General features: G+C 44.2%; 1 protein-coding gene across 2 annotated transcripts in view; it reads left to right on the forward strand.

Annotated features, from left to right (window-relative positions):
• Positions 1-26,444, forward strand: part of SFMBT2 (Scm like with four mbt domains 2) — a 115,679-nt gene that overhangs the window by 48,556 nt on the left and 40,679 nt on the right. The window contains exons 5-9 of one of the 2 annotated variants that reach the window (XM_075081661.1): positions 3,086-3,174; positions 6,298-6,544; positions 12,883-12,980; positions 24,424-24,525; positions 25,174-25,321. In XM_075081661.1, the coding sequence (XP_074937762.1) occupies positions 3,086-3,174; positions 6,298-6,544; positions 12,883-12,980; positions 24,424-24,525; positions 25,174-25,321 (684 nt within the window). The remainder of the gene's footprint in view (positions 1-3,085; positions 3,175-6,297; positions 6,545-12,882; positions 12,981-24,423; positions 24,526-25,173; positions 25,322-26,444) is intronic. The other variant, XM_075081662.1, reaches the window with a different exon arrangement.

The raw sequence follows: 26,444 nt of genomic DNA on the forward strand, positions 1-26,444 counted from the left end.
CTAGTGATTGCAAATCAGTGCTTCGATTCACAGGTGCTGAGCCTGATACACCAGAGAAGCACCAGCATTTCTTGAGATGGATGCTCAGGTTGGGCACCCATGCGTTACACTGCCAGCCATTCGCATTTACCCAGCGGATTTTCCTTTGTTTGAATATTCTTGTTTAACATTTTGCTTGGTCCTCAAAGGCTTTTGCAGATATCATGATGACTCAGATTCACTTCATTACTACTAAAAATTAATATTTGCATTGTAATGACTTGAACTGTAGTACTGAGAAGGCTGATTGAGCTCTGTAGGCCCAGAAGAGAGTGCAAATCCCTGTTCCTAAAACTTCCAGTGCAATCTGTGCTCTCTCAAAGTTTTTCAGAGTCCCCTTACCTACACCACAAAAAAAGAATAAAATAAAGCAAAACACCAGATATTAGATTTGTTTGGTGCGGATGGCTCTGAAACCACACAGAAACTGGGAGTAGTTTGTGTCTTTCAGCTGAGTCTGTTTAGTCTGAAAACAAAGGTCACCTTGGCCCTTTTGGACTCTGGAAGCCCATAATCCAGATTTGAAGGCGGAGAGGGGCCCCGTCTTATTTAGGTGTCAGAAAGTTGTGAGGTGCAAACCTTCTAAAAAGGATGAGATTTTTTTTTTTGAGAGACATTAGAAGGGGGACAGACTGACAGACAGCAAGATCTGTGAATCGGGCACCGTTAAGACATCTCCAATGGGGCATCTGGAAATGGAGGCCCCTGAAATCTGTTGTCAACTTTGAAAATCCTGTTTCTGCCCCCCCCCCCACCCCCTCCTGCCAGCTTTGAAAGTTCAAACCGTGTTCTTTTTATCACATTTGTCATTCCGTTAGTAATGAAGCTCTGGCATCCAAAATTTGGCTGACAACTTTGTGGGTATGAGCCAAAACGAAGTTCAGCTTGCACCTTTCTCTGATGCACCCGGTGCTGTTCGCAGCGAGAGGCAGGAGCCTGAACTAGAGGGACTCCAGTCTCATTCATTACGACAATTACTACCTTCTCGCTGATGCCAAAATTAAGGTTGTTTTCTTTATCCTAATGTAGGTGGACAGAAACTGATGAGTTGTACGCAACGGGAACGTTGAGAGGAAAAGTGCCATGTATAAACCATTTCTTCTCATGATATTCCTTCATCTTAAATAATGTAAAGGTCATAAATCTCCTGTAAATCATGTAAAATCCGTGCTGCAAAAGACTTAGAACAGTTCCAGGCTAGCTTAGGTTTTATTTTATAGAGACTCAAGTTGAGCACTTTAAAGTTCACTAATTTTAAATACATTTAAATGCACTTTCAACGTAGCTTAGATCTATAAACTGACTGTATAGTTCAAGTGGCATTGGGAGAACGGGCTTTTAGGGAAGGAGCACGACTCAGAAATGAGGTCTGATGTACGGTCTGCCGGGCATGGCTTCTTTCTTTGTCCGTGGCCATACCTGTGTGGATTGCATAAGGTGTTTAGGGTGTAATCTGAGCATGGCTGGAGTCCAAGTCTGCCAAGCACCCATGCGGGAAGGAAGCCCAACCATGAGCATGTTTTGTGGCAATGGCGTACAACTGTCCTTGGGCAAACCCAGTGCTCCCTCTCGCCATTCCCTTAATTCAACGTTCGGCAGCAGATGGCTTGAGGATGCATTCTGAGAAGGCTCAGGTTTGGTTTCCTTGTCTGGAGGTAGCGGTGGCAATACTTGTGCTCATATTGCCGTTTGCGTTTGCAGCGTGAGTCCTCCTGCTCTAACCACTGAGATTGCACCTTCTCAGAGGTCCCACAGCTCAGGTCTCGCATTGTCAAGGCATTGCGGTAGCTGACACCCATCTCTGGGAAGGGCTGAGGAGTCTCAATCACCGAGCTTTTCAATCAATTAGCAATCCCATCCTGACTTGTGTGAAAGCACAAAGAGCTTCACTCTGGATTGCTCTTGGTTGACTAACATGATATTTTCCTAAAGCGTGGAGCAAAGGGCTCTGTTTCCTTTGAGCAAAACATGAGGGCTGCTATCATTTAATTATTTCGGACCTACGCCGTTTAATTACAGCCCTTCCTGGCCTCCCCTGTGGGGTAATGGTCTTTAAACCATGTTTTCAGTTGTTTGTTCAGAGAAAATGTTTTAATTTTCAAATGCACGTGATTTTTCCCTTCTATAGGAGTTGCTGTGCTAGCAACATAACTATATTACCGTTGGTTGTCTAACATATAAGTAAGATTTTTGGGGAGAGAAAAATATTTCTGATGCAATTGAATTCCGGCTTAGAGGCAGGTGGAATTGAAGTGGTTTCTTGGTTGCTGACTGCAAATGCACAATGCGCCTGAAGAGGCATCTGAATCTCTGAAGCTGAGATTTGCTGAATTGCATTTTGGTGCCCAACCTTTACTGATTTCAGAAAGAATTGAACCAGAATTTGAATCCCAGAGGCAACATTTATACATTTCAGTTCACATCTTGTAAAACTGTGTGGATATGGATCCCTAAAGTAACCCAGGCTTATAGTGTTTAGCTCAGAAATTATTCAAACTTTTTTTTGAATTTAAATAGGCGTTCCTGATAAATTTGTTAAGTCTTTCTTCTTGCAAGTGTAATAACTTGGCAGCTGACATACAATGCTCTCAGTGTTAATTTTCTGCTTTGTGGGGGAAAGCACCTGGAGTTTTTGTCGTCCTGTTGAGGAACTGGGAGTTTGCACAGCTTTTTTTTCTCTGAGGTCATTAGTGAACATACAAAGAAGCTTTATAAATCATATCTGAGCCTATGTTGTAAGCAGGAAACGACTGGTTATGCAAGTGGTGGCCAGTTTTGAATGGGAGAGATGGAGATGATAAGCCACATTGTTGTAAATGGCTGTCAATGGCTGCAGTGGAGCAACACCTTCCCTTATTTTGGGATATAGCCATGTGTGCGGGTTGCCCAAGGAACTGGACAAGAAACCAGGTTTTCCCCTGGTCTGGGTTGCAGTTGCATCCAAACTTTAGAGCTGGTAAACCCCGAGATGTGTCTAAAATACATGTGGCAAGTCCGTTGCAGTCTGCTATGCTAAGCATTTCTTATCTTTCCTCCCCTTCCCAAGCAATCAAAGAGAAATACGTGGACTGGACGGAGTTTCTCATACACGATTTGACCGGCGCCCGGACAGCACCTGCAAATTTACTGGAAGGCGTATGTATTAGATTGCAGTTTCTCTCCGATACGGTGTCGCGGTGTGCATGCTGCAGCAGTGTTTGCGCTCCCGACGTGCAGGGCTGAGTGCTTGCAGCGTCTGTGTCCTGGCAGCGGGGTCTCGCCCAGTGCTGGCCAAAAGTCGGTGGCAATGTTGCCTTGACTCTGCTGGTTCTGCTTCTGGCTCAGTGATGGGAAGTTTGGTTTGCCTTTAGGCTGGAGGGTGGTACTTAGAAAGTTGGGTACTTAGGAAAGGCTGGGTGGAGAAGGAGAGCACGGAGGGGGTCAGTAGGAAGGAGGACGCAGCCCTTCAGCGCCTCGTTAGATCCTCCAGACTCATAACCTGAACTTTCAGGTCAGGGCACAGGTTGGAGAGGGTGTTTAGCAGGTTCAGGTTTATGCACACATGGAAATAGCTCCTCCAAGGATGTTCCTTCCACATACACACAGAAGTCAGGTTTAGCAGGGAAGTTGGTGCCCTCAGACCTCGTTAGTCAGGAGAGAAGAAGGGGCTGTTTTTTTTAGGTGCACCCGTAGAGCCCAGTCTGTGCAGCGTATTCACAGGGTGACTTGCACCTGGGGCAGCCTCAGCTTGCCTTGGGGTCTTGAACAAAAATCCCACAGATTCACGTTGAAACTGTGGGAGCAGGGTGCCTTCTCCGTCGGGACCTGCCCTCCTCTCCTGTGGATGCTCTGTGGGCATTTGGAGAGGAGACGGCCTGTCCTGCAGGAGGTAATTCTCTCTGCCCCTCTCAATTTAGGCTGGGAGTAAAGGCACAGAGGTGGCTTATCTTTGTGTAAGCACCCACATTGGCTTTTTGGAAGGAATTGTGCATCCAGGCACCATTTTTGATCATTTTGTCCCTGGTCACTGCCACCTCCCACAGCCGCATCCTTTTTCCACGTGCTTGTGCAGTACGAGCTGCCTGGCAAGGAGAATTAATAGCATACCGTCAGGGAATTTTTTATCCCCCTGATCTCTTAGCCGAACAGCCCCTGCATGCCTGAAATAATGCACATCCTCAGGTCTGCTGCGTCCCTGTTCCTGCACCGCTCCCGGGTGGTATATGCAGAAAGCCAGTGGTGTCCAGCGCCCATCTCTGGTGTATGCCAGTGCCATCACAAACCTCTCCGTTCCCATTTCCACAGGCAGAGAAAAGAGGCAGAAATGCAGAGAGAGGAAACAGTGCCTTGGCTTGAAACAGTTTCTGACCCTTTTCTGGTGTTTTATACAATACACGTGCTTAGTGCTGTCTGTGTCGTGCGATGTATGTAAGCCCCTGTTGACAGATTTGCTGTTCGTGAGTGCTGCGGATTGTTGTTATACTGCTAAATCATTATGTGGTGATACTTCTTTTTTTTTTTCAACATGTTAGCTATGCATATAAAGAGTTCTTGCGTTATGGCAAATGTTAATATTTCATGCAAGCCAATTATTAATCTTAGCCATTCAGTTCTCAGGGGTAAGTGACAACCCCTTGGCTTAAAATTTAGCACACAAATCAGAAAAGCAATATTCGCTTTTATGCAGCCAGGGATTTATTATAATAAGTTAAATCATTACACCATCGTTTCATATTAAAGAATGTTTTGTTGTGATGAAGCAGTTGTATGAGAGGAAAAAAACTGTTAACGTAGTTTTCTATTATATCATTAAATTCCGACACTGCGTTTTGCCATGAAATAATATTTGAAGACATTGTACAGGTGCTTGTGTCTTATACAACAGAGGAGTGGCTTATCATGGCAAATATATTGTTCTGGGAACTATCTGTTACTCATAGAGCTGGTTAAAACTGTACATGTGATAGTTATAGTTAATTTTAATTACATTTTTTACCAAATTCTCATTCTGTTGCCTGCATTTTTGGCTTAAGAGAGACATAGTCAAAATCAGTTGCATTTCAAAATTTTGAATATTTTCAAAATTCAATATGAAAGAGAACTTTTTTGAAAAATAAGGCTTTTTCCTCACTTTTTTTTTCTAGCCACCCCTAGAAAGAACCATCCTGGACTCAGTCCGATTTACAGAATTAATATTTTAAAAAATACTGTGAAAGGTTTATACTGTTTAATTAAGTAGAAGTGGTACAAACACACAGGAAAAAAAAGGTCCTTGTTTTTAATATATTTTGCTTGTGCTTAGCATCTCCTTTGGGGACCAGTGCTCCCAACTCTTGGGGTGTTTTTTACTGCTGCTCTTAAAGCCCTGGAATTGAGAAATTGCATAAGAATTGGAACTTGGATTTTAAAAAAAAGAAGAAATCTAACCATTATATTAGTGGAGAAAAGCTTGACAACACAGAGGTGCTCACAATCACGAAGCAAAAACACTGAGCCCCTAAAGTATCGTTCTGCAAAGCATCTCATGGTTTTTTAATGCCTGTGGTTGGCAGCTTTGCAGGTGTAAAGTTAAGCACATGTGTAAACGGTTGCAAAACTGGGATCACAGAAAATACTGCATGTAAGCAAATAACCTCATTTACTGGGGTTTCTTAGGCATGGTGGCTTGATCCAGCAAATCCTGTGTGCCCTGAGCTATGATCCCAAGGCCACTTGAGCTGATGGGAACCTGCCGTGGGCTTTGGGCTTTGAGGTAACCACCATAGACTCTTGCATCCATGGCAGTGGGGAATAATATGCTCTACATGCCAGTAGGAGTGAGATAAAGCTTTTGGTGGGAATGATCCATGCACAGAGGGCAATTTTAGGGTCATGCCCAAAGCAGTTGCCTTTTAGGTAAATGCCATTGTCCAGTCCTAGGACTGGTTCTTATTGGCTGCACTCAATGAGAATTTGGTTTGAAATCCTCCAACATAACTGGGCTTTGAGTTCTCAGGAGCATCCTACGTGGATGTGCCCTGTGAGCCGTTCCACCTTCTATTATACTTTTTTTTGTTGTTGTTGATGATGTCGGTTGAGAAATTAGCACAACTGTTGTTTTCTGTTTTACTTCTGAATTTGCACTTGGAAGACATTGGGTAAAATAGAAGAAGAACAGACTGTTTGCTGATCGCTTGGATGATGGTGTGAAAAACAAAAATAATCTTCTGCTGTCATCTGTTTCCTTGAGAAGTCTTCAAATAAAGTTTAAAATAAGGAGTTTTGCTTCTATTCAAACAGCCTCTGCGAGGAAAAAACCCTGTAGACCTCATTACAGTTGATTCCTTAATAGAGCTGCAGGATTCCCAGAATCCCTTTCAGTACTGGATAGTTAGTGTGGTTGAAAATGTTGGAGGAAGATTACGCCTTCGCTATGTGGGATTGGAGGAGACTGAATCCTATGACCAGTGGTTGTTTTACTTGGATTGCAGACTTCGACCAGTCGGTTGGTGTCAAGAGAATAAATACAGAATGGACCCACCTGCAGGTAAAAAGCCGCCTAAAAATACTATCTCCCTTTGTGGCATTTACTGATGTTTTGAGATACTCATGCAACCCATTTCTTCTTACCCAGCATTCACATTGCTTTTACAGTAGTTTCTAGCTGTAACACAGATGGCATGTGAAAGCCGTCTAAGTTGGGTTCAGAGTGGGTCAGGTAAACTGTATTAAATTTATTTAATAAATTCAGTTTATCTTAGCTCACTCCTGGAAGGAAGCAGTGTCCAATAAGAGCAGCTTCGTGCATTGATGCACCAAAAGGCAGAGCTGATGGGGACGGTCCAACGATGTACCTGTTTGCCCAGCCCTTTTCAGTGATGTTTTAGTGGCCAGGTCTTCCTGGCCATATTGTAAGCATCCTGGTGGAGGCCTCGCTGGCAGCCAGTCATCAGCATCCAAATCAAGTCCTAGGTGACACCTCACAGCATTTACTAGGTTCCATTTGCTTTCCCCTCAACCAAACACCTCTTGCCCGTTTGTCTTTCCATGGCAACACACATTTCTGTTGGGTAGCAGTAGACCTCCATGAAATTTCCCGCGGCTGAAGAATGTGTTTTGGAACCCTCGTGGTCCCTCTAACACAGGCCTTTCATATTCTGCTGTAACGTTGCTGTACATCTGCCAGGTGAGACCTGCCTTGGGTGTAACCAGTCAAAAGGTACATTGGGGGTGCTGGGTTTGTCTGCCTGTCCGTGGCAGCCTGCCTGTCAAGGGATTACGTGGTGTCTGTTGCTAGAAGCTAGAACAACACCCCTTTGAGTAAGGGCAGATGGATCTTTTGGATTTAAAAGACCATAAATTTTGTCCTGCATTTTCTTCAAGGGAGTGAAGTCTTTGCAAGTATGTCAGACCAGATTCAACCTCAGGAGATTGCGACTTGGAGAAGCAGCTCAGTAGAGTTGAGTTTAGTGTTCAAAGCAGCTTGGGAGGAGGGAGGTAGGGACTGCAGTTAAGCTGAAGTCAGAAACTAGAAGTCACAAATCCAGGGGCAGGAGAAATTCAAGGGACAGGAGTCAGGCAGAAGAGTCAGGCACAAGCAGGCTGGGCCAGGCGGCTAGGCAAGAGTAGAGTTTCGGGTTCAGCTAGAATCAGACTCCAAACAGCAGGACTGGGTTTGGCAAAAGGAGCAGGATCAAATCAGCAGGGCGAGAAGGAGTACAAGGCTGAGTATAGGGGAAAACTAATGATTACTAAGGTTTAGCAAGCAGGATATGGGCTACGGACCACAGCACACAACAGAGGCTCAGGGCTACTTGAAGCTTCCTGGAGAAATGCTTGCAGAGGCATTGACTTGCAGGTCCTGGGCCTGGCTTTGGAGATGTGCTTGCATCCTGGCTATAGTCCATTACAGTGAGGGATGACTGGGAGGGTGAATTTTCTCTACCACACCAATAATACTGATCAGAACTTTGTGAAAATTTCTGGGAAATTGGGTTTCTCTCTACTCAAGATGTTTGGCTCTGCATTGGTCTGATTTGAGTTGGCTGAGTTGGTTGAGTCAAGTTGGTTGACTTGACTTGTCTTGGAGTTAGGGATCTGGTTAAACATGTCAGTACAAACTATGGCATGCATGGTCTGCTTTGGAGCAGAAAGCATGCAGCATGTGTATTTTTCGTAAATACTTGGGGCCACAAAGCTGTTTGCCAAGTCCTGTGGATAACGGCCCATATTTGCTACCTGTTTACACCTCCAAGATGGGTGCCTGAGGACCACTGTTTCCTTTGGGAGATGAGGTGCTTTCTTAGTTAATGCATAGATTTTGGCCCAGGAGACCTATTCCACCTTTTCCTGTGTAGGTGGATGACTTGTCCAGGTCTGTGCCTCATTTTCTTTGTGCTGTGGGTGAAGTTTTCCCATGAGTGTCAAATGGTAACAGAAGGGTAGCCCTCCTTTGGGAAGGTATTTCTGATGTGGCTTCTGTCCATCACACACGATGCAGAGAAGTTACCCCGATACATGCAATTGTCATGTTCACAAGTCTGTCTGAGTCTTGGGTCTAACTTAGGGTCTCAAATGCTTTTTGGAAGCGTGTTTTTTTCTTCACTGATAGGTAGGAATCAATGTTCCTCATCACTTCTAAATTAGATGTGAATGCTGGAGAGCATGAATATCACTCACTCCATTATTTTACAGGGTATTTGTGTTACAGAGAAACCCTTTTTCATTGACTGTCTTTGAACCTACTTGGCCTATACAGGTTTGGTGAATCAATACTGAAAAGGCCCAAATAAGATTTATGCTTCCTCTTTGTTATTCCATTCTCTCTCTATTTTTTCATCTTCTTACCCAGTTATGCTTCCTTCTCTATGGATCCCCCCCCCCACTTTTCTTTTCGTTTTCATTTTTTCAGTTGTCTTGGGTCTGAACTTGTTATTGGACTCTTTATTTGCTGATGTTGTTTATGTTTCTTCTCCCCTCTCCTGGATTAAACTGCTTTTAAAATTTCATTCTGTTTTTCTCATCTGTCTTCATCTGATATCCGTTTAGTGTCCTTGGCATTTCTTTGGTCATTCACTTTTTAGTGAACATTGTTGTTAATGAAATTATTGAACTAATTAGTTCAATGCCCTAGATTTTCTTCCTGACTTCCTTTGGCTTAAATAGGTGGTCATTACTTTACTTCTCCTCCTAAAGTTGTTTCTCACAGGATTTAGCTGAGAAAAGACCCTTTGGGTCTGAACCATTCCATTTTCTCACAAGACCTCGCCTGAACACTGCCCCTGAGGATCTTTCTTTGATCCCCCCCTTCTGGTCTACCCAGCTGTCTGGCTCTGCACTGCAGGGAGTTGCCAGTCAGAAATGGGATTCTGGAGGTGGGAATGCTCGTTGTTCCACTTGTAACATGCTGGACTACACTGGCCGTTTAATGTCCACCTAAAATGAACATGTTCATAAAACACAATGGATGAATAAAGTGTATGAGACAGCTGTAGTGTCATATTAACCTGGAGGAAGAAGAGGGGGAACAGCCAAGTGGCAGGTCTTAGGGGATCTGTTTGAAACTAAAGAGTCTGCAAAAGCAATCTGGGAGCAAGCAGGCAGGCAAGCAGTAGTGAGTTGTCAGGATAAGGCGCTGGCAGCAGAGAGCTCTAAAGAAACTCAGGGATGAAGCTACTAAACCACAAACTGTCAAAGGATGCAATTTCCTAAGGATGCCAGACCAGGAGAGTGTGCCAGGGACACGTCCCTGCCTGCTTACGGCCTTCCTAGTGTCTTCTACAGTAAATAGGATTTGGACTAGAAAGACCTTTGGTTGTGTGAAAGACCTGGTATGGACCTTCTTTGGAAAGAGAGACAGTCTGTGGGCAGTATGTTGGCTTTTTACACATCAGGGATTAAATTCACCTGATGTAGTGTAGGCATCAAAAAGACAGTTCAGCATGAGGTGTTCCTTTCTTTTTATGATCGGTGGAGAGAAGGGGATGCCTAAGACACGTCTAACAGGGATCAGATGAAATGACATCTTCATAAGCCTATTTTTTCCACTTAGGGTGGTTGAAAGCAATGAACACAGACCTGGTTGTCTAACTTGAGCATCTGAAGCCAGTTGAGGTGACTCCTTGATTGATAACAGGAACAGCCTTGGACTGTATATGAAAGCTGTTATGACTCTCCTCCAAAGAGGTGCTGAGGACATGCGGCTCCTCCCAAATCAGTCTGTGCGTTCAGCTGCTATCAAATGGGGAAGTTCAGTTATACATCAGTTCTGCAGGTTGTGACAGTGCTTTGCTTACCCTTGACCTGGATGCTGCGTACGCACCTTCAGCTTTACTTCCCCTTGTGTCTGGGCTGTGATTTTTCTGTGTTGATTCACCTCTGCGACCTGCCAAGTTGGGTTTCACCTTGCAGAGCAGTCTGAGATCAGTTGTTCAAGATGCAGAGCATCTCATATAAAGGAGATCTCAGGGATCCAAACGTCTACAGTATTTTGGGTCTATTTTCTCAAGCCATCCACGTCCTAGCACCCACTCAATGTACGAACATGTGCAAGAGGGTCCTTAGGAAATAGCATTCTGTCTGTCTTCTCCAAATGGCAACTTTCAGGGGCTTTGTATGTCTGGTGAGCTCTTTTAACTGAGGCGAAGGGCTGGTAGTGTGTTTTCCCCTCAGATGTATATCTGAATCCAGTGTAAGCCTCCTTGCTAGCGCAAATTGGCACAGGCGTCTTGACACAGAGCCACTGATGGTCTTGCCTCAACTGCTTATGCAGGAAAAGATCATCTCATTTTATGTTACTTTCTATTTAAAGACAAATTGGCAGTCATTTTAATTGCTCACTCCTTGTTAACCTAAATACAAATTGACACAGTACACTTTGTCCAATTACCTGCAACCCTATCACTTAAACAAAATGTTTTATGCTCTTTTAACCGTGCGATTTAGTGTCCATATACTTGCCAGCATAAGCTAGCTGCCACTAATTAAATGCGCATATGATATTGCTTGCTTGTTACTGAAACCGTTGGAGTTGTCTTTATCTCTCAAAGTTTGCTGACACTGCCCAAATAAGCTGCTGCTTGTTTTCACTGATTTGGGCAAAGTCACCCAAAATGCCGCTTTCTTCTTTCCTACACTTCATTGCTATAACTGTAGAAAACGAGGGTCTGTTTTCAGCTTGCTCTGTCCGGGGAGCAGGGGAGCATCCAGCAGGGTTCTCCAAAACTCAGACTTCTTGTTAGTTGAAACAACAGGCTAGCAGCAGCTTGGGACAAAATCATGTTGCATTGAGTATTTCCCTATTTGGCATCATTTAAGCCAAAAAGGAAGAAACCAGGTGAGTTGTTTCCCTCCTGCACTTCAGGCTGATCTGACCTGCAAATAAGGGAGAACTGGAGCAACAAGGCTATAAAATAATGAACAATTAGGTAAAGAGTGCCCTTAACACTTGTGACCACGGCACATGCTGTAAACAAAGACTTGAAACGTATGTTCCCATTAATAACCAGGCAGTTGAGGAATTAAAAATACAGCCCTGAAAGGTTAAATATTCCCTTTAAATGTGTTTAAATTCATATGCAGATCCTTGAGGTCTGTTCTGAAGTAGCAAGGTTCGATATAGTGGAAGTATAAATACATCCACTTCCAATGAGTGATTCTGCAAATCCTAGTTTGATAAGGTCTTAAATCCATTCAGATCAGAGCATAAAATTCTCCTGTACCATCAGTGCTAGGTGAAAACAGTGCTTGCCAATTCCTTTCTTTATACATATTTTTATTTCCTCCTTCAGAATTGAAAGATACAGCAGTAAATCATTGCTAGCTAGCAAATATGTATGGTTATTAGATGTACAGAATTTAAATGCAAATTGGGCCAAACTGAACTGTGATGTGTGTGAAGCCAAACTGACAAAAGAAAGGCTTCACACTATTCACTCTGTATCAAGGTTCAAGTTTATTATTGAGTAAATGTTCATTTCCATTTTAATAATTGTTGCAATCTATCTACCTATCTTGTCTCTTTAAGACCTTGATATGAATGTTCTGCAATAACTTATTGTGTGCAGGATAACAATATGTTTTCTAGGGCAGAAGTAAATCTAATATAATGTTCTTCATCCTAGTATTGTTTCTTACATTGTTTCCTTTGATGATTCATAGGCGTTTCACTGCACTGAATCATAAAGGGCTTGTTAATATAATGATTTAATAATATTAAACCTATTTAAAGAAACTCTATGAAAGCAATGTGAATCTGCACAAAGATGTTGCCTAGAAGTATAATGACGAAAATTCCTAAGTGTAAGTCTTTGAATTGGTGTGATTGTCTGGTTCGAGTGTGATACCAACAAATGAGTCTGGGAAGAGACCTAGCTGAAATGTTCCTTCCCGCCCCACCTCCACCCACGGCAAAAAACCCCAACGCTGCAATAAAATATAATTAAAAAAAAAAGACTTTCCAACGAACAGAAGCCTTGGTAAAGATATTTCTGCTTTTGTTCAGATGTAACTAATATTGGCTGAAGGCCTGAGGCTCCTCAGACTGAAAAACATCAGGTATTTTGAGAATTGAAAATCAAAGGATAGTTTTTGTTATCTTCAAGTAATGAGGCAGTACAGTTCTTGTTTCTTCAGCAGAAAATGAAGGATGTGTACTTTTCTGGGTTTTACTCCAGGATATGAAACACAATCTTCCTCAAATGTGTCCCTGCTAGTTGCTTTTGTGTTGAATTTATCCACGCTGTGCAGCTTGGAATCTACACACTGTTCGATTCACTTGTACTAGTCATTTTTATGACATAGGAACTTAAGTCTTTCACAAATGTTTGCTCTCCAAACAGTAACCTCTTGGTTTTGTTGGTTTTTTTTCTGTTGTCATCACTTTAGATATCTATTCTCTGAAGACTGTATCTGAATGGAAATGCTCTCTGGAAAAATCCCTTAATGATGCAGCAAATTTTCCTCTTCCAATGGAAGTGTTCAAGGTAAAAGATGCACATTTTTCCTTCACTCACAGAACCCGCGATGGATAAATATCATGCGGTGTTTAGCAGCTTATGTTAAACTTCTGCAGGAAAGGCCGTTGCTCTAATACATCACCACGAAAGGTCACAAGTGAGATGTTTGTATAAAATGCGGTTTTGCTCTTGTGCAGGCTTTCCATTCTGAGAACCAATTTCTTGCAGTCAGTGTTTTATAGGGACTGGGGGTGATCAGCGCTGATGTCTCCGATGTTATTTTTAACGTTAGACCCGCGCAAAGGCATTGTATGCAACCGTGAAAATGTAAGGCTACGAATACGAAAGTTGACATAAGCTGGACAGATTTCCGTGAGCCTTGCACAGAAATTTTCATCTCATCACAAGCCACAAGGCAGAGAAACCTCCTCCAGGGACCTGTAGTGGAAGTGGGAGATAATTTTACTCCCACATATTTCCCCCCCCTCTGGTTTTTTAATAGTTAGAGATGTGCTTCAGCCCTGAGGCACCAGCTTTAATTTCCCATCCAAATCTGCACTACTATTAATCATGACGGCTCCAGATAATCTTGATTTCTAGCCGTGCCCGTCTGGTGTCTAACAGTTACATCCTTGCTGCGGAGCGATGGGCAGCGTGGCCGTGGGTGCGAGAGGATGCTCAGGGAGGTGTGTGCCCTGTCTCCGGTGTCACCTGCTGCTTGGGGAGCTCGTGGACCATGGTGCCCTCCTCACCACCATCCTGGCTCATCCTGGGGACCCTCTGGGTTCCTTCCCTGCCCATAAGCCACATTGCAATGGGACACCCCAAAGCACCCATGCAACTGGAAGAAGGCACCCACCATACCCCACCCTGGCTGACGTGCTGGGAAACCCCAGTGCCACCTTCACCCTTTCTTCAGGGATATGGCGGCAGCTTCCCATGAGGAATCCAGGCTCCTCGCCCAGCCGAGATGCGCTCGAATTAGCAACATTAATTTGGGAGCGCTTTGCTAATGGCCCAGGCAGCGGCTCATTTGCTTGCAATGTGAAAGCTGTGCTGGGCTGGGAGAAGCGGGAAGATTTGTGCGTTGGCCTTCGGCACGAATGTGGGTTTGGGAGGCCCCGTGTTGTTACGGGAGTGGCGTGCGGAGGGTTTTCATTCTCTGCCATTTATTTCATACAATGTTTCAATCTGCCGACTCTATTAAAAGTTTGCATTTGCAGTTTAAAGATCAAAAGTGCATTGTGTGGGGCAGGGATTAAATCACAATAGGGAATGCCTAATGTGTAAATTTTATTCCTGTCCATATGAAAGAGCGAAGAATGTTTCTGGGGAGACTCATAAAACATCTTTTTTTTTTTTTAAAAAGTTTATAACTAACAGCTGTTTTGCTGCCTCTTCTCAGCATGCCAGACTTATACCCGCTTATTTTAATTATTGCATGAGGGTCATAAATTCAAATTCAGCAAATCCCAGTTGCCATGCCATGCGGTTGGAGCTTGCAAAGATGTTCCTCTTAGAAGACAATGCAAAACATTGGAACACTTGAATGGCCCAAGAGGAGAGTTACTTTGGGGCCAAATGTGACAAAAAGGCAGGATTCTTTATTTGCAATGTGAAAGCTGAGTACAAGGTGAGCTGAATTCAGTGTCTGGTGTTATCTAAGCCCCTGGTTCTGGTGCTGGGAAGGCAGGAGGCTGAGTTGTTTATTTGTGTGTAGGCATCATTTTATTCTGCCCATTTAGGGTGAATAAACCCCATCTTGTGCCTCTTAATTGAGGAGAAAAATATGAGACCTTTTCTGTGCTTGTAAGCATGTCTTCTTCTAGTAATGACTTAAACATGAGTTAAGGAAAGGCTTTAGGAGGCTATATTAGAGAACCCTTGTCTGACCTTATGAGATAAGCCAATATTTATGTGCAGGACCTTCAAGGAGAATCCCAGATCCCAGCAAAAAGATTCGAATCCAAAGGTGTATTTTAAAATTTTTTAAATTTTTTTTTTTTTTTAATTTTTTTGCAAACCCAGCACAGAAGTATTGTCTCTACACAGTGCCTGGGGCTCCGTGCTACTGTAACTGTCATGTGTTAGATGAGATATAAAACACAGGGTTTGACAGCTGGCAACTGTTAAAGATCTTCTAAAGCTGGAAATGTTTACTTTGGCGGACATGGTAAACTGCACACCGAGCAATTATATTCCGCATTTTCCACATTTCCCTACAGAAATCCATCACTGAGGAGAGCGTAAGTGTGTGCTTGCTCTGCAGACATGAGCGGTCCCTGGGGTGAACATGTGCATATTTGGCTGGATTATGACTTAAATCACTGTTGTCCTTTGAGCTGTGCACAACCGTGGGCAGTGTCACTAACGCGCCATCAAATTGGTCCTGGGCGGTGGTGCTGGGAGAGCAGACCTGCATTGTAGTGGGAGAAGAGGCTCCTCTTATGGGTCTGTCAGCCCATCGTTGCTGTCGGTGGTGATGCTCTTTGGTTTTGGTGTGACATGGTTGGGTTCTGCCTGCGACTTCATAAGCCATGGATTTGAGTCAGAATTATCAACTCTCAGAAGTGTGGCAGAGCTCAACATGTATGTGGTGGTCTTCGGCAGCAGATCAAAAATCCTTTGCAAAAGCATAGCCCTGATCCCCTCTTGGCATGCAGGGAGGGGACACTAGCCACCAGACCACACGAGCTGGTTGCAAAATTTGGGGGAAGGCTGCAAACAGGATCTTCTTTTTTTCTGGTGCTATTTTACACTTGGGCATATGTTGAAAGTGTTTGTAAAAATGCTTTAGGATCCTTTGAGAAGGAACGTGATGTTCAACTGCCAGAAAATGCTGCTATTATATAGCTACTAAACATAGTGTTTTGCAAACTGCACATCCTGGAATAAGATTTTTCTTCACAAAGCTTTTTGCAACACACCCGCTATTTTGTCGTTCTGTTCTTTTCAGAAAACATGTTGTTCCTTAAAGAAAACTAAATACAGACAGGATTTTCAAGGGTATTCAAAGGGCTAAGGGGCACAAATGCTTCCGAAAGGCCACAGCCCAAGGAGGCCACAATCCTTTGCTGTTTCTGCTCTGATTTCAGGGTGCTGTAGGGATCCCCCATGCTTGGCTAGGTACCGATCATAAATGATGGCTCAGGCTTCAGAGGGCACCTGAGAAAATAACCAGGGCTTTGGGTATGAATAAGGGTGGTCAAACTGTTACTGGGGCCTGATCTCAAGTTAAGTGTGACAATTTCAGTAGTTTGCTTCAGTGATGGCATTGCTGGTGCTCTGTAAGAGAGAGCCTTGCATCAGGAAGCCAGACGCCAAACACAGCACCTTCTAGCCCTAATGTTTATGAATCAATGCATTTTTTGGAGTTAAAGCCCTGCAGCTTGGGTAAGATGAATGCTGGACACAGATCATGGGATTTAATGTCTTAGAAAGAAGGGGATGCTGGGGTTCTTCTCTGACATCCCACTATGCTCCCCCTGGTCTCCTGTGCTATATCTGTGGGTCCCATGCAGATGTTTGTGGATCCCTGGGTGTCTTTCAGCTCACCCCAGACAGCTCTGGTTGGGCAACTAAATCCTACCCAGGATTTGGGGCGCTCATCATCTTTCCATAGATACTGCGTATGGGCATCCTATTCCCAATGCCCTCTGACTGCTATAAAGTGAGTCCTGATGACTGGCTTGGGTAGAGGTATCACCAGCCACATCCCTAACCCAAACTCTGTTGAACTGCTTGAAGAGAACAGACACTTAGGAGGAAGAGGTGTTATCTAAGACAGGTGTCAATTCCTGATTTATAGCCTTTGAACCCACTCCTCTTGTCTCCAGCCTCTGGTCCTCCTGTCCTAAAGTTGTTCTTGGTTTTTTTTCCAGTTCAAAATTTTTCTCTCTGTGGCAAAAAAAAAATCTCTACACTATGTCCACCCTAGTGTGCCCCTATTTCTAACTGGAGGTTTTGGCTGTTCTGTGTAATCACTAATAGTATTAATTAATGGTAAGGCTAATGCCATGGAAGGAATCAGTCGCGACAAATCTCTCCTACGGAGAGTGATGGGGGGACCACCCATCAGCCAGGCAAGAGTTGCCCTCTGAAATTCAGGACGGAGTGGTTGTTCTAGTTTTACACTCAAAAGTATGACGACAAATATTAGACAGGACGACTCCCCCCCCCAAAATACATTTTTTCCATCAGATGAATTGTGCATTTTAAATATAAGAGTAAGAGGGACTATTTCTCCAAGACACTTTTTTTTTTTTTTTTTCCAAACAGAACAACATCTCTCAAAAGTTAATAAACCCTTTGGGTGTTTTAGGGTGTTTTCTTCCATTATTTGGTATTCTGGAGGAGTTTAAGTGTAAGATAGAGAAACTCAAGGGTTACTTTCTGCTCAGAGGCAATCCTGACCTGAGTGGATGAATAAAGTTGAAGTCCAGCAGGGCTCTTCTGTCTTCAGCCCCACTAATAGATGAGCTCGTGCTGATGCAGTAGCTTAAAACGGATGTGCTTTTGGTTTCACTTGGAAGTCAACTCCCAACATTAGCAAGCCCCAGCCCCTTCGTGCACCGATGGCTTGGCTGGCCCTTGTTGCACATGCTGTGCTTTAATAACCCGCGAGTCGCCATGTTGTTTGCAGGCTGCCAGGTTATTTATAACGCATCTGTTCTTCCCTGTCCGTAGCACTCACCAGCCCTTCTCCCTGATTGCTATTTGCCTGGCTGGGAGATGTCCACAGAATCCTGATCCCTCTGTTGTTTGGTTGCCTTTTGATCCACTCCTGTCTCAACTTGTTAAAGCCATTTATCTTGCAAGACCTAACAACCATCATTAGGAGTATACTGCTAAGGTCCTCACAAGTGTAGCTGCCTTTGTGGCTCTTGGGAGCAAGGATGTCTCCGATACCAAAGGTGCCACTCAGATGAGATGGAGTCTGGTGGTCCCTCTGTGGACCAGGGGAAAGTTTTAACCTCTCTCAGCTCCCTTCTGACCATGGGCTTTGCAAGGAAGTGGGTGGGGAGAGCAGTCCAAGGAGGTGAATGTAGCCATGCCCTATCTGAGGTGCCCCAAGGGTCTGATGGCAGCACCGTATGAAAGTCAGGGATGGAAGAGAAATGCTGGAGACAGTTCAAGCAAAACAGATGGGTGGAGTGGGAGCTGGGTCCCTCAGCCTTCCTTGTCCCTTTGGCTGTACATTTAGCATGTGTGGTTTTCTTTCTCCGTTACATGTCAGGGGTCTCTCGGCGTGGTGAGAGGTTAGCAAAAAGGCCTGATCCACTTTGCTTACTGCGTCCAGGCTTGGTGTGGGGGAGTTTGTGCGTGACGACCTGAGGTCTTGCCTCCCGCATCCCTGGACATGGCAGTGTTTTCCACTGAGAGGGGCTGTTGGAGGATCTGGCACCTACAGCCAGAGTCTGCTCCCGTGTAGGGGGTGTGTGGTACCTAAAAGTCATCTATTTAAAGATAGGTGATTTTCCTCAAAGAAAGCAAAAGCCAGCTCTGGTCCATAGCTGTTTTGCAGGGTGGTTGCAGCCCACAGCGTACACTGAATTTATTCTGATCCTCTAATGAATTCCCATTGATTTCTCAATAGCTATTACTGCCATGACGTTAATGAGGGCAGACTAGGTCCAAACAAGTGCCTGTGAGGACCCAGTCCCTCTTCACAGCTGAGATACTTATATAGGGGTGTGAAAAGAGACACTGATGGTTTCATTCTGAGCGCTCAAGTTGGTGTTCCCACCTGTGTTTTCCTTTCCACTTGACTTACCCACCTGTGAAACGGGACCCATGCACGTCACCCATGCAACAAGGATTTGTTAGCAGACACTTATGGAGTGGTGTGGCAGTCCTGAATGCCGTAAGATGTTAAAAAAACCCCAACAAACAAATGCAAAAAAATCCCCAAGTGGATGCATATCTGTCTCCTCTACCTCTGCTGCCCGTGCTTGCACCGCCCAGGCAAATCAAAGCAGGTGCTGCGTAGGAGGGGATCTTTGCCCTAATGCCATCTGCGGCGGGCCGAGCCATACGGAGAAGGTGTATTTGGATTTAGACCGGCTACTCTGCAATGTTGCTGTTTCTATGGTAACTATTTTTTATTCAACAAGAGGAGCTTAAAATCTGTAGGGCTAAATTCGATCCTAGGCAGAAGCATCTGCAGTTTTTAAGGGCTTCTTCAGTAGGTGCAGTTTATAGCTGGCTCTCGTGCTCATTACTTCAGGGTCACAGTATCTCTAAAGCCTCCTTCCCAGCACCCTTTCCTCCTCATCCCACCCCACATCTCTATATTTTGGTCTTCCCGTGACTGCACTTGTCAAACTGAGGGACAATTTGCTCGTGTTGTGTCTTACTGGGGGATTTTTGTCTCCCTGCAGAGAGTGTGTCTTTAGGGAAAATTGCTCCATGTTTAGCAAAGGAAGTTGATGGATCACAAACAAGACTGATTCATCCACAAATAATGCAGTGTCTTGCATTTGGGAGGGTTCTTCTATTTATTTTTTTTTGCTCAATTAAAAAACAAATGCCAGATTCCTGTAGAGGCAGTTTAACCACTGCTATTACTGTGTTTGTGACTGGTTACCACACATGAGCTTTGTGATTAAAATTAGGCTATTAGAAGCAGCCAGTTTCTTGGAGAATTAGAGAAAACACTGGGGGAAGCAATTTCTTTGAAAACAAAAACTGAATCAAATAAAACGTTTCCAATCATACCAGATGGGGCCCACTTCTGTGCCTTTTAGTAGGGTAAACCAGGAGAGATGTGGCTGAAGGCAATAGCATTTCACGCTGTTAGAGTTGGTGAGGATTAAAAGAGGCTCAGGTCAGTCATTTATTAAGTGCTCAGTGTTTCTAATCAGCCTCTCAGTTTTGCAACTTTACAGCATGCAGACTTATTGCTGAGTTTTGTGCAAAGTTACAGGCTTATAATTGGTGCGAATCTGACTATCCTGGACCAAAAGAGGCCTGACTTTTAGTGTATTTGAAAATTAGGGTTCAAATTAGAGCCTTTTCCTTTTATTTATACACTGGTTAAGCTGCTAGGTTTAAAATGAGATGACTCCAGTATTGTATCTTGAGCAGAATGGGCTAAAACCGAGCATTTCACAGTCTGAAGGTGGTGCCCTTCCCTGGGTTTGCAGACACATCTTAGCCAAGTCCCCCTGCTCTATGTGCGTTACCCAATGCACTGTAAAATTACCTGAGCTCCACCCTTCAGTGGCCAGAATGCTGCTGCGATACGGGCAAATTTAAGTTTATTTACAGTTAGAAGACATTTGTTGAGTAGAAATCCTCAGAAATCAGGTTCAGCGAGGTATTTAGGTAGCAGAAAGGGCAAATGACAATGATGATTTTGAAGTATATCTACTTGAGTTCAAGACCTAAAGCCGATGCTTAGTGACTATTATTAGGACTTAAGCATGTCACTCACACAGGTACTTCCCTAAAGCCTGTCTGCATCCTTAAGAGTCTGAATACTTTTGTAAATCTGTCTGAGGATCTCTTTCGGAATGACTTTCAGGCTCCCAAGTCACCTGGCATTTTTGAAACCTGCACTGCTAGTGACTAGTTACCTATGCAGGAGAAAATTATGCAACTATCTCGGTACCTGAAGAAGAGGGTTGGGAATTCGGAGCCTGGTTCTCCTCCCAGCACCACTGCTGACTTGATATTTGACCTTCAGATGTTCCAGCTTTCAGCCCTGCAGGTGATGCTGGTTGCAGTGAGCCGTTGCAAAGCCCATCGGTATTTTTGCACAAGGGTTGCACAAACACGTGCTGTACGAAGATGGAGATAACGATGCAGATGCGTATCGAAGCGGGACTGTCTTTCGGGTGGGCCGGAGGGTCGCAGCCTGTGCATGCTGGCAAATTTTCAAATGCATACAGCTCTAAAACTATGAGTGTGGGGCTGGGTTTAATTGCTTCTTGGGGCTCGTAGTGAGACCTGTGGCAGCCCTGGCTTTTGCCGGTGGGTTTGGGCTGTGACAGACTTACAGACTTAGATTCAGCAGAGGGTTACGCGGTTTTCTGTTCATTACCTGTGAGCGCTGCCGCAGGCTGTAGTCCACCATGTCAGAGATTGTGACCCTTTGAATGAGCGACTGTGGTGCTCGTACCACGTTAACTCATTGTACTTCCCGTGGTATGATTTTTTTTTTCACTTTGCTCTAAGGGATTTGTCTGCATCCTTGTGGATTGTTGATCCAGCTCACTTGGCTCCTCTCCAGCAGTCAGAGGGTTTTTCCGTTGCCCGCTCAGGGCTTGTGAACTCCGGGACAGGCAATCTGTGGGTGTAAGTCCGTGTGGTCAGTGGGACTGCTCCTGGGAAGCATTGCCTGCCAGTAGGAGTAAAGGTTCACCATGCACGAGGCTATGAAATGCTCCAACTGGTCAAAAATATTCTGCTTATTCATCTCCATTCCAAAGAAAATTGAAACTCACTTGGAGAAGTTGCTAGAAAATAATGGCTGCTGACGTCCTTGTAGGTGGCTTTGAACGCCGTGAAATAGCAGTAAAGGGTCGGATTCTGCCACCCCTAATCAAATCAGGCGTTTCTTTTGCTTGGCTGCAGAGCCTGGCGGGGACCAGGGGGAAGTCTCGCCCCTCCAGTCCTCCTCTTGTAGCTGCTTTTATGAAACAGACGTCTTTCCTGTCAACGTGAATAAAGGGAGGAGAGAGCTGTTCATTATCCAGTGTATCACTTTGAGTCTAATACTAATTAAAAGCTTTGCCTTCACTTCTGTGGAACCTATTCTTAGAAATTATGTAAATTAATTGGAGTTTTGAAGAGGAGCATATGCCAGATCCTAAGTAATTCCCTGCTGGCTGAAGCAACTCCAGCACTGGAACCAGCGAATGGCATCAGGATCTTTTTTTCCCTTTTGTGGCTGTAAAAATCTAAGGCTGCTTCAGTAAATTTTGATGCTTTTCTTCAGCAAATATATGAGAGAGATCAAATATCCAGACCCTGACCATTTGCCAGAGAGGTACAATACAAAGGCTTTTTTCTCCATGAAAGCTTTTCCATCTCAAAAATGACATTTAACACAGACAAGCTTTTTACTTCCACAGCCCTTCTCCAAACAAACGTACGTTCCTGCTTCAAAGAGGATTTTGACCCTCAAAAGGGAGACGTACCCGAGATCCCACGAACTCCCCTTGCGAATTCGCTCTTGCTGTTAGTTTAATGGGGAAGATATTTACATGCTACACTGAACGAGAAGGGAGATTTGATCCTAAGATAGCATGTGTGGAGAAAAAGAGATATGCTTTTGAAGTAAAATAGCTTTAAATGTTATTAGTTGTTTTTTTTTTTCTCTACCTGATTATTTTTTCCCTTTGAAAAAGGCCGAAACAAATAGAAGGAGAAGAACTAAAGAAAATTATTCAAATAAAATGAGAAGCAATATGGTTTGGTCTCAATATATTTTGGTCTCAATCGACTAATCACTTAAAAAGTTGAGCATGTTTAAAGAGAAATATGATTAAGTACTTTGGTGGATCTTGGCTTAGTATGTGTTGAAGCTGGATACAAGCGTGAATTGGATCGTGGAACCTTTGATAGGAAGATGCTGCAGTGTAAGCTTGCTTCCAGATGTACATTTTGCAAAGTTGCCTTTTCTTTACAACCTCACCGTGAGGATTAAGAGATGCCGGGTGTGGATCCTCATGCAGGAGGAGGCAGCCCTCCAGTCCAGATGCTTTTGGCTTTTGGAGATTTGAAGTTCTGTGCTGGTGAGGTCTGATTTCTGCAGCCATCATCTTTCTGCAGCTGTAGCCTTTTCAGTATTCACGATGGCAATTCTGGTAACCTGTCGATCCAGTGCATCCCTGGTACTATGTAACCTCTGTGTACAAGGAGCCAGATTCTCTCCCCTGGTTCAGACTTCTATTTGATGAAACGTTCTCTTTGCTAGAAAACGGGTCTCCTGTTTCTCTGGGGCTTTAGTGATACGGAAGCAACTGCCAGCAAGCGCAAGTGTGTCTGATGGTCCTGCTACCCTGCAGGGCACCCAAACGCTTGAATGTCTGCTCCTTCTTCAACCATTAGTTCATTGGGCTTTGGGCCATTATTGGTAAATCTGCCTCAGTTTCCCCCTAAGTATATACTTCTGCTGTGAGACTAAATCCGTTATGATTATTTTTCTGACTGCTTTTTGGGTCTCACGTAACATTGCAGATCATTAAGATGAAAATAACAATTCATTTAGCTGTGTTGGAGCTTGTAAAAATCCTTACCTCTAATGGAAGCAGTAATGTAAGATACCAAAATAGAAGTTGTTAAGTCTACAAGTGAAGACAGTTCTTGGGAAGAGAAAGCACAATGACATATGACTTCGGATCAATAGAAAATCATTTTAGAACAAGAATGCAACATGTAGCAATGAATGTAGATGGGAATGACATTGCTAGCCACTTATTAGATAGCAAGCTTTCTGCATTTATTTTGCAGTCGTCTGTATGCGTGTGTTAAATATAACATCATCTCTTTTTTATGCTTGTATCGGCTGATGCACATATGGTTTAGAAATACTGTAGGACATTTTTATTAAGGGAACACAAAATATGATCGTTAGGCTGGAATTAGGATGCCAACTTGTACACCTGTTAGACGGGGGTCATGAGAGATGGAGGAATTTCATAGTGTTAAAGACTAAACTGGTGAGAAATCAGGGACTCGAACTTGGGTTACTTCTGACTGTTGGGACTGCGTGTGCAACCCTCTGGATGCAGCCAGGCTTGATCCCAGGTAAAAGTGTTGCAGTGGGCATGTACTTTGACACAGTTGACTGTTTTCCTACCAACATGTTCTCTTGTTGCCTGCATTTTGGGTCCAAGTTCATTGTCTGGACCTTAGTCCACCTTTAATCTCCTGGCTGGAGAAGAGACCTTTCCATCTTGCAGTACATGAAAACCAGCCCACGTTCTTATCTCGGTGCCCTGCAGGAGCCAGACATCCATCAGGGTAAATCAGGGCCATCCTGAGGTGTTTGCACCCATGCTGTGCATTACCCTGGGGGACCTCAGGTTGAGTCTTGGCACCTCCGGACCTCTGGTTGCTCCCAGGTGGTAGTGGCTGTCAGAGGTGAAGAGGCTCTGCCCAGGGGAGATTTTCAAGTAGCCATTTCTCAGACAAGCCCTCATTTTGGTAAACATGATCTCCTTGTTGACTAAGTTCAGGTTAGGTGCTGCTGATGGGATGGATGCATATTGTGCTTTAGATATGATGGCCTTGGTCCTGCAGATCTGTCCTCTAGGAGCGAGGCTTTCTTTCTGTGATTGGGTTGGCATGAAAAAAACATAGGACCAGGAGCACCCCGTTGGAGCTGGGAGTCAATCTGGTAATCAGCTAAGTCACAAAACCCATGTGGACACATTTAAAATAGATTTTCAAATGTATCAGCCCCTCCTTGGTAGATGGCGCTGACATACTGTGTGTTCCTCTTCCCTCTCTCTTCCTGCAGGACCATGCTGATTTGCGAAACCACTTCTTCACTGTGGGGATGAAGCTGGAGGCGGTGAATGTGAGGGAGCCGTTTCATATCTGTCCTGCATCAGTGACCAAGGTGAGCTCCCAGAAAGCAGGGGTGAAAAGAGCCTGATTACCTCTCACTGATTTCCGCCACATTTAGGAAAACTCAGGAGTGGTACTTCATTGCCTGGGGAACACATTAAGAAATCTTTTTAAAATCCATGGATGTTCCCAATTAATGAATTGTTTCTTTCCCACAAGCATCACTAGCTGACTATATGCTCTTAGATCTAATGCGGATAAGCATGTCCATCTACCACTTACATGCAAAACAAAAAGGGATCCCTCTTTTATCTCTTTCTCCCCTTTTCCCTGCACATCTGGGAAACCTTTTGAAACAGAACAGCTGCATGGAGGTGGTAGCTGGATATTTAATCCACGCTCTTGAAGGCAGGAGAGAGGAAGGCTGTGGGGTCTCCAGGATCGCCTCCAGCCCCTGCCCAGCTATGGGGACAGTGAGTGACCCTGAACCCCAGTGTTTTCACTTGCCCCAGTTTACCCATCTCTGAAACTCAGGCTTTGATCTCTTTGGCAGAAACATTTTGATGAAAAATGTTAGGTGAGAGCAAGTTATTTTTGGGAGTACTTTCATTCCAAGGCCTGGCTTTTCCAGCTTTCCACACTAGCTAATGTTACAGCAAATTTAACTTCTGATTTTGTTTTCTTCTTTTTCACCCCTTAGGTTTTTAACAATCATTATTTACAAGTGACCATCGATGACTTGAGACCTGAACCCAGCAAAATCTCAATGCTTTGCCATGCGGATTCCTTAGGGATCTTGCCGATACAGTGGTGCCTTAAAAACGGAGTCAATCTCACACCTCCCAAGGGTTCGTATTCCTTCGTGGTGATTTGCAGGTTTCCTCTGAAGGAACTTCGCTTGTTATTATTGCCTTTAAAACCGTGATGTTGTTCGCTGCAGAGCATCACCCTAAGCACCCTGAGCCAGAGTAGCTCTCTTGAATCACTGGGGCTGTTCTGGCTCAAACCACCCTGTGAACATCTCTGCAAAAGCATCTCACTGGCAGATTGATGTCTGCGTGCTTTGTAGTCTGGAGCAGGCTGCACCAAAGCCCAGTGAATTCCTGTAAAATACATCTTAGCGATGCTTCGTGTGTGTGGAGAGCAAAAGGAGCATTGAAAGTCATGCCATACCAGAGACAAACCAGGCAGTTCCACTACAGTATCCGCAAGGCTGAGCCCAAGGAAAGCTCCTAAATCTAAATGTCTTCTGTATTGAAATCGCCTCGTGCCCCACCAGCTAAACTCACGGCTGCCTGCCTGGGAGTGTGTAGGCACTTCCTTAGCAGTCTCAAAAAATCCCAGGCGAGGACAAACTGTTCAGGTCAGAGCCAGGAGAAACAGCCTCCAACCGTGCAATTTCCCAAGTTCGTAGCAGTGCAGTTAATTACTTGCAATTTCAGACAGCCACCTGCGGTGCCCTAGCAATATCTCTTCATTTGCAAAATGTCTTGGTTCTCTGGAATTTTAGATTTTTGAAGCTGGCCGGGATGTTGACCCTTTGCCAAAAATTGGTGTTACTTGGGAGGAAAAGAAATGCCTCAGAAAAAAAAAAAAACCACTAAGTTTTGCACATGCAGATTTGTCTTCGTTTTGGAAGAAGTATGCGGCTGCCAAACCCAGGGAAGGGAAGGGTTATTCCCTTCCAGATTCAGAGTCCTCTTGTGTTTATCCAGAGTGTCTCTTCAGCACATGTAATTCGAAATTTCCACCAAAGTCCTGCAGTCCTGCGCGTGCAGCTGCATACAGTGTTTCCATGATTACTCCGTTGCTTTTACTGAAATAAATGTGCTGTCTGGATGCTTTAGCTCTCTCCTGCGTAAATCCAGGTGTAATGATAACGCCTGTGTCTGTGCTCACTGATATTGGCCAGAAAAGTTGCTAAAAATGAAAGTAAATGAAGTGTTTTGGTTTTGCTACCCCAAATTCACA

The sequence above is a fragment of the Phalacrocorax aristotelis genome, chromosome 1, assembly GCF_949628215.1.
Source record: "Phalacrocorax aristotelis chromosome 1, bGulAri2.1, whole genome shotgun sequence".
NCBI classification, from domain to species: domain Eukaryota; kingdom Metazoa; phylum Chordata; class Aves; order Suliformes; family Phalacrocoracidae; genus Phalacrocorax; species Phalacrocorax aristotelis.